This window comes from Planococcus citri, chromosome 1 (assembly GCF_950023065.1).
Source record: "Planococcus citri chromosome 1, ihPlaCitr1.1, whole genome shotgun sequence".
NCBI classification, from domain to species: Eukaryota; Metazoa; Arthropoda; class Insecta; order Hemiptera; family Pseudococcidae; genus Planococcus; species Planococcus citri.
The window spans coordinates 58,242,013-58,249,175 of record NC_088677.1 but is presented as its reverse complement, the minus strand read 5'-3'; the positions used below and the strand labels follow the sequence as shown (position 1 = coordinate 58,249,175).

At 37.7% G+C, this 7,163-nt stretch overlaps 1 protein-coding gene across 3 annotated transcripts; it reads right to left on the bottom strand.

Annotated features, from left to right (window-relative positions):
• Nucleotides 1-511: 511 nt before the first annotated feature.
• Nucleotides 512-4,845, bottom strand: LOC135833110 (uncharacterized). Of its 3 annotated transcripts, XM_065346731.1 has the most exons (6): nt 4,567-4,845; nt 4,392-4,486; nt 4,239-4,320; nt 4,060-4,162; nt 3,901-3,992; nt 512-3,817 (listed from the first exon to the last, which is right to left on the bottom strand). In XM_065346731.1, exon 6 carries the CDS (start codon nt 3,815-3,817, stop codon nt 2,357-2,359), a length of 1,461 nt encoding a protein of 486 aa, XP_065202803.1. In that variant the 5' UTR covers nt 3,901-3,992; nt 4,060-4,162; nt 4,239-4,320; nt 4,392-4,486; nt 4,567-4,845; the 3' UTR covers nt 512-2,356. The 3 variants fall into 3 exon arrangements, with proteins under 3 accessions (XP_065202803.1, XP_065202804.1, XP_065202806.1); XM_065346732.1 differs by having other exon boundaries at nt 512-3,992; nt 4,392-4,845; XM_065346734.1 differs by having other exon boundaries at nt 512-4,162; nt 4,392-4,845.
• Nucleotides 4,846-7,163: the final 2,318 nt, after the last annotated feature.

Below are 7,163 nucleotides of genomic sequence, written 5' to 3'. Positions count from 1 at the left end.
TAGTGATGCTTTCCGTAGAAATGCCTACAGCTTTTGCCTTATCTCGACCCCACCCTTTATACTTGCATAACGTAAATGTATGTACCGTAAATGGACCGACCGTTAATGTATTGTTTATCTGTTTCAGGACGTTCGAGCTACGTCAAGAGTAGGAGAGCCGAGCCTTTTCAAGATACCTGCCGTTGAACTACCAATGTTCCATGACTACAGCGACGAAACCGAATACTTTGATAATTAGATTATAAAAATAAAATTTTTAGTAATTTCAATTGGAAAGTATATAATATGTGATAGAATAAAAAAAATAAAATTAAAAATTAAAATATCTTCTGAGAAGAAAATAGAAGTTTTGAATTATTCGTAGATTTTAATGCATAAATCCCGTAGGACTCTCTGTCTTTGTGAGCGATATGCGAAATTCTTCTCTATGTTGAGTTTTTCTTCGTATTGACACAACTTAGGCCTAAAAATTCGAAATGAGTGCTCGTAAGATGGTTTTTTGAAAAAATACAGGTTCGAGATGCCCATATTTAAGCGAGGAGGTCGTTCGAGATTTATTGAAGTAAAATTTGACCTACTGTCTAAAAACGTAATAGATGAGTAATTATTATTTGTACTCATTTCATCGATAATGTTATTTAAAGTTGGAACAGAATTTTCAGCCATATTAAAGCACCTTGGTGTTGCTAGCGTTAGAAGAATAAAGATACTGTTGCTATTGAAAGACAAAGATATACCACGAGACTTTTACAAAAATTCCTACCACCAGTTTATGATGCTGCCATTATTACTTCTGTCTGAAGCAATGTCACTTCTATCAGACTCGACTCCACTCTGATCATTATTTGAATGAGAGTCTTGCTCAGAGTGTGAATCAGAATGACCATGGTGATGGTGATGACAAAGTTGGGTTTGGAGGGCTTTAAAAACTATTGCTTTTTCTTTTTTAATTTGATTAAGCTCAGCTTTAAGCTCCAGATTTTCGTCTCGTTGCTTAATGATCACTCGATCATTGGTAGCGATTGATCTTTGCAAGTTTGCATTGTGTCGACGAACGTGTTTCAGTTTTCGTTGTAAATACTGAATTTCTGCTTTTAGGTCGTCGTTTTCATTGCGCACAGTTGTATAATCGTTGAGGTGAACAAACGGTCCAGCCGTGTATTCATCTATGGTCATTACTGACATATTAAATAATCGAGAATATTAGGTTTATTCGCAATGAAAATACTCAACACTTGTGTTGTCTAACGAGGCTAATGTTCAGCACAATTACTCGTAAGTAATTCTAGATCAGTAATGTGATGTGGTATGTCTGTCCTCTACGTTAGTTGTTGAATTTATCTTTTAGTAGTGGGGGGTATTTCGTTCTGAATTCTTCCACCACCATCAACGTTGAGTTTTAACTATAGTTCTTCGTAGTTACGCCTATGGGTTTTTCCTAAAAATAAGAAGACAAGAAACGCTTTCGAGATATATTTATTTTCTGACATTGAAAATGCATCTTAATTCAATGTATTTTAAATCAAGCGTAAGAACAAAAACACGAAAAATGCAATACGATTAAGAATACAAATTAACTCACAAAAAACTTCTTTTTAAATTGATGCAAAATTAAATTATCGAATCTTAATTCGAGCTACAATCCAAGTCAACCAAAAAAGCAAGAAAACGAAGGGAAAAAACCTTTGAGTAATAATAAAAATGATATTGAATAATTCAACAACCATAATGGCAAACTAATGCAGTATTAGATACCGAAAGATTCAACATCATAAAAATTGAGTCGTAACTTAAAGAATAATTCTGAGTACGTCAACACAAAAGATCAAACTCTGAGTACTAATAAAACAAGAACAAAGTAAGGTAAATAGTAAAAAATATTGTAACTAATTCAAAGGACGAACACTCGTTTATTTTTACTGGTAATGGACCACATAACGATAGTATCATAAATAGAAAGACAAAATCGTCGCGAAAATGACCTATGACTTGTCTTAACAAGTAGCTACAAAAGAAATGACTCGAAAGAAAATAAAAAAAAACTTCAACATATCTCGCTTTGTTCGTTAACAAATTTTTTAGGTAATAGACCACGAGAAATAACACTTATCTCTATTGAGTACAAAAACAACAAAAAAAACTTGTACTATGAATACCATAGTCATGCAAAAATAAAAAAAACGAATCAATGATTAAATGGTATGAGTACCGAGGTCATAATCTTGAGTACGATAAAACTTAACTAAAAATATAATTACTGACAATAACGAAATCGCGAGTATTTTTCGAAACGAAACTTAGAAAATAAAAAAAAACTTTACAATTCTACGACCTCGTCTGAACGAATATTTACACCTTATCCTCCGCGATTAGTATACCGAGAATTCAGCAACGGCATGATATGCAGAATAGCTTCGAGCGAGGTCTTAAATCCGATAAACGGATTTCCATTGCCATCCGTACCGAAAGGGCTTCTGTCGAAGATAGGTTCTAGGCAGCTGAGATATTTCACGACGACATCGGGGTATTGAGTATTAATTTCTCGCGCTTCACCCTGGAGGAACTGCCTGAATTTTCGCCTGCGTTGCAAATGGTTCTCGTCATCTCCTAAGACGGTTGGGATGAGTATTAATTTTTTCACTCCATTTTGGATGAGTACCGCTAAAAGGTTTCGAATTCTTTTATAGTTTTCCTCTTGGCCGGATATGTTTCTCATCTCGTAAAAACCGCACGATAACACTACATATGGTGACATCGTCTTTCCCATGTAATTAAGACACTCAGCGATGTCATTTGCTTGACGATTCGGGCCGGTTAACATAGACGAATGTAAAGAAGCCAAATAGCTTTCTTCATTGTTCAGCGCCGTCTTTAAAATCGAGAATGCCGCCCCGTCACCGTAGAATGCGTATCCGTTGATGAAAAATATACGAAGCGGTGCTGATTTGGAGGTCTTCTTGTATTCGGTGACGGTTACATATTTGACCACCTCTTTACAACCGTAGTGCTGGGACACTCTCGAGGGTAGATGATTCAGAATTGAGAGACCATTTGACGCCATTCGTTTGAAAAAGTCTTCAAAAGCTGCGGTTTCCTCCAGTTTCGATCGTGGGCGGACGTCCGAATTCTGATCATATGTCGATGACCTTTTTGGCGCTGCGAACGGCTCCTCTGTCGAATTTGTCCTATTCTCGGCAGTACGCTGCGAATACGATGAACAACCACCTTGATTTTTGCGATTATTATCGTAATAGGGACGCTTACGTTGGTTTTGGCTATTACTTCCACCAGATCGATAATAATGTCCGGAATTTTTTGGACGTAGCGAGGAACCACCGTCACTGCCGCGACCGTCATCATCATTGGGCTCGTTTTTCGGACCTGGGTTCGCTGGAGCTGCGCTACGATGTTTGTAGTTGGCTAATTGCTGTTTTAGATCGTCTATTTCTTCATTAAGAGCCGCCAACGCAGTTTCATGTTCCGCTTTCGTCGTAATCGAGAGTTCAATTAGCCGTCGTATTTCGTGTTCGAGAGTAGTAATGCGGACGTCTTTCTCCTGCATCAGTTGTTTTAGTAGATTATTTTCGCCGATGATCGGAACGGTATCAAGACAGTTGCCAGGCAGTGGTAAGGCAATACCGATCGGTTTTCTGCAGTTTTCCACGGGACAGAGAGCAGCTACAGGAGCTCCACTAGGAGTCTGGCAGTGTGCGTATTCATTAAAACAACGCTGATGTAAATAATGCGAGCATACATCGTTAGCGACGACTCCCAAGCTCTCTTTGCAACCGCCACAACAAGCCGGTCTTTCAGCCATCTATACGACGAAAAGATTTGTTAACTACACGAAAGATAGCAATACCATACACGTATGTAGGTCTAATGTTGAAAAATTCTTACTTTTCGTCGTAATAAACACGGAAGATCGAGAAAAAGAACGCAAAACTTGTCGTAATGAATGGTAAGTTCCGTTCTTCAGTCGTAAATGGAACCTATTGAATAAATGGTCAGTACGAAAGAAAAATCGTTCACACAATTTAGTACTGACTAAGTACTCACCAGTATTGACACGATCGGGAGTTATGTAGAAACGAGATTGGTAGATAACTAAATATACTCTGCCGGAAAACGTACCGAGATTCTTACGTAAACGAGCCAAATTCTACGAACAAGAATAACGTGCTGTCGTTAATACACAATACACCATCGTAATGGTATCTAACGTATAAAATGCTCACCTCTTTAACGTAGAACTATTCTAAATCAATCGTGCCGATGACAGAGCTTCGTTCGATCATATGTCCGTTGATGACGCTAAATCTATTTAACACACAGACAATTGATGTAATCATCCATCGTAATGAGATCTAATATTGAGACAGTAAACGTACCTTCCGAGATTAACTCTGACACACGAACAATAACGATACGGATTAGTTTTCGCCGTAGATTCTCTCTTCGTATATAGCGTTCAAATACACTTCACCTAACAGAAACAAATATCAACATCCATCGTAATGGAATCTAGTATAGAGAAATGCACTATTATCTGAATAAAATACATACCTTGGTATGTCTAACGTATGCAATATCGACAGACGCTACGCCAAATCTACACCGTAAAGGTCACTCTTCGGTACTCTGAAAATACATAACGTATTAGAAATCGAAAATTATTACACTCTTTCCTCTACAAGGGAAAATGGCCAACACGTGAGATGGTGTTTTGTTTTGAATTTTATTCAAAGCACGTGTATTTTGCTAATTATACTATTGAACCAGTCGTACATACCTGCTAACAGTCACTACGGTCAATCTTAATAGAAAACAAATATTTAGACGTAGAAAAATCACATTAATACGCATTTACAATTAGATAACACATTTAGTCCAAAGACAGCCATTAAACATATTCGAATAAAGTGATGAAAATTACATCTAATTCAATATTCGCTTTGTAATGCGTATTGTATCGGTTATCGCTAAAAACATCTGCTTCGAATCTAAAAGCAACCAGTTAAACGGAGTCAGCGGCAAGGGGTTTAGTATCCTCGTCGCTGATTGGCCAAGAACCGTAGGATCTGTACAGGTCTACGAAAAGCATACTGTACTCGATCCCTACGTTGTTCAACAAGAGCTGATTGATATTTTTAGTGCGTTTGCGTTTTTTAATACGAATCTCTCGACCATTTTTAACTAAATTAACGTATCGTTTCTTATTTCGAGTATAATATTGGTGTTCGGATTTTTTTCTAAGTTCAGCAAACTCAGCATCATTAGCTATAGCCTTTTCAAGTGATTTTTCAAACTGTGTTTGTGTTTCCTTCGTGAGCTTTCTACGAGTGTTTTTCCTTATCTTACGATATTCTTTCACAGCTTCCGGTAATTCAATTTGAGATGGAAGATCGTTACTTTTCATCATCTCATCGTTATGGGATTCCGGTAGTTCTTCAAAGAAATCTTCGAGTACGTCTCGGTGTTTAGCGAATTCTTTTAGCTGTTGTTTCAAAGTTCGCTTATCAAATTTCGACCTCAACTTTGGATCCCGTCGAAGCTGTTCAATTTGATGTAAATTCAAGTAAGTAATTATTTGTCGTACATTTATTAAGCGTTTATCTTTTTTATCAGCTACGTGTTGGACTTCGTAGCAGTTCGGTTTTGCTTTAGCTTTAATAATGTACGGTCCATAACGTTTTGGATAGAGCTTTTTCGAGGTACCACGATCATATGATGATAAACGGTGATCAGTGATCAAGGATCTCCATGTTTCTCGTTAAACTTTTGCTCTTCCAGTTGAACTTTCCGATATCTTCGTTCACGAACCAAGTTCATCAAAGCTTGATGATCGGTCATATCTTCGATTCGCGTCTTTTCGAAATCATCAGTGTACACAGCTTTTCGAGCTAAACGATCAGCTGCAAAATTTCCAGCATCAGTTTGACGTGCATACGTGTGCTGAAGTTCGAATTCATCAAACTGAGCTTTCAAGCTGATGATTTCTTCAAAGAGATCTTTGTGAACTACCTCTTTTCTCGACGCATTTTTCCATTTATTTTCCTTCCATCGCTGGACCGATGAATTTATTGCCTCTGTGAGGTACCGTGAATCTGAAAAGACCTTGAACTTTGGAACCTTATGATCGATCATAACCTCCATGGCTATTTTTAGTGCCATCACTTCAGCGAGGTTATTAGTAGTTCGATATTTATCGTGTTTTATTGTTTCAGATACATTTTTCGAACCTTCGGGATGCCAAGATATGCCAATTCCAGCAACAGCATCGTCGGAACCGTTATTAGCACAAGCGCCATCGATCCATGCCCAAGCGAAATTGTCAGTGCCATGGTACACATCTTCAAGGAGATTAAGACGAATTTTATACAACTCCGTTGAGGTTACTGAAGGTGTATCATTCTCTTTAATGGCTTCTCGTAAAGCTCTTAAGCTTTCTTTCGCGATGACTGCTGTATTTGGAACCGGTAAATCAGTGTCAAGGGCTTTTATGCCCCACAGCTCGTAAGGTACGATATCGACATCATTTGGACAACTATTAATTTGTTTTTCGATGATATCAACGTGTTTGTGCCAACCATGGTGAGTATAAGCTCCATTTGAATCGAGATTCAAACGTACTCTGAGTTTTTCACCAATGGTTCGCATCATACGCTCGACCGGATTCGATTGAGGATTGTACGCTGTGGAATGATTCAGGTTCGTTTTATATTTCTTTAATAAATCTTTCCACATTTGGTTGGTAAATTGTGTAGCATTATCGGTTAGAATACGACGAACAGATACTTTGTGTTCATTTATCTGTTTCAGTACGAATTCCATTGATTCGCATACAGTTTCTTGGAGAATATTTTCCATTGGACGAAGCCAAACTCTACCGGAAAACATATCTTTGGCCACTAACAGATATCTCGCCTCATCTGACTCATTAGCGATTGGACCAAGTATGTCTACCGATAAAATGTCTCCTAACGTATACGACTCTATTGTTGCGAATTCTAATGGTTTCTTCTCACTGTAGGATTTGTTAGCTTTACACTGAATACATGCCCCAGTGATGAATCTCGCGTAATGTTCAATATTCGGCGAATAGTATATACGATGAAAAATCACAGCAAGTTTTTTAGAACCTACGTGACCGAATACTTCAT

What these genes read in the sequence shown, in the direction of transcription:
- LOC135833110 (XM_065346734.1), bottom strand. Translation starts at nt 3,817, where the DNA reads ATGGCTGAAAGACCGGCTTGTTGTGGCGGTTGCAAAGAGAGCTTGGGA.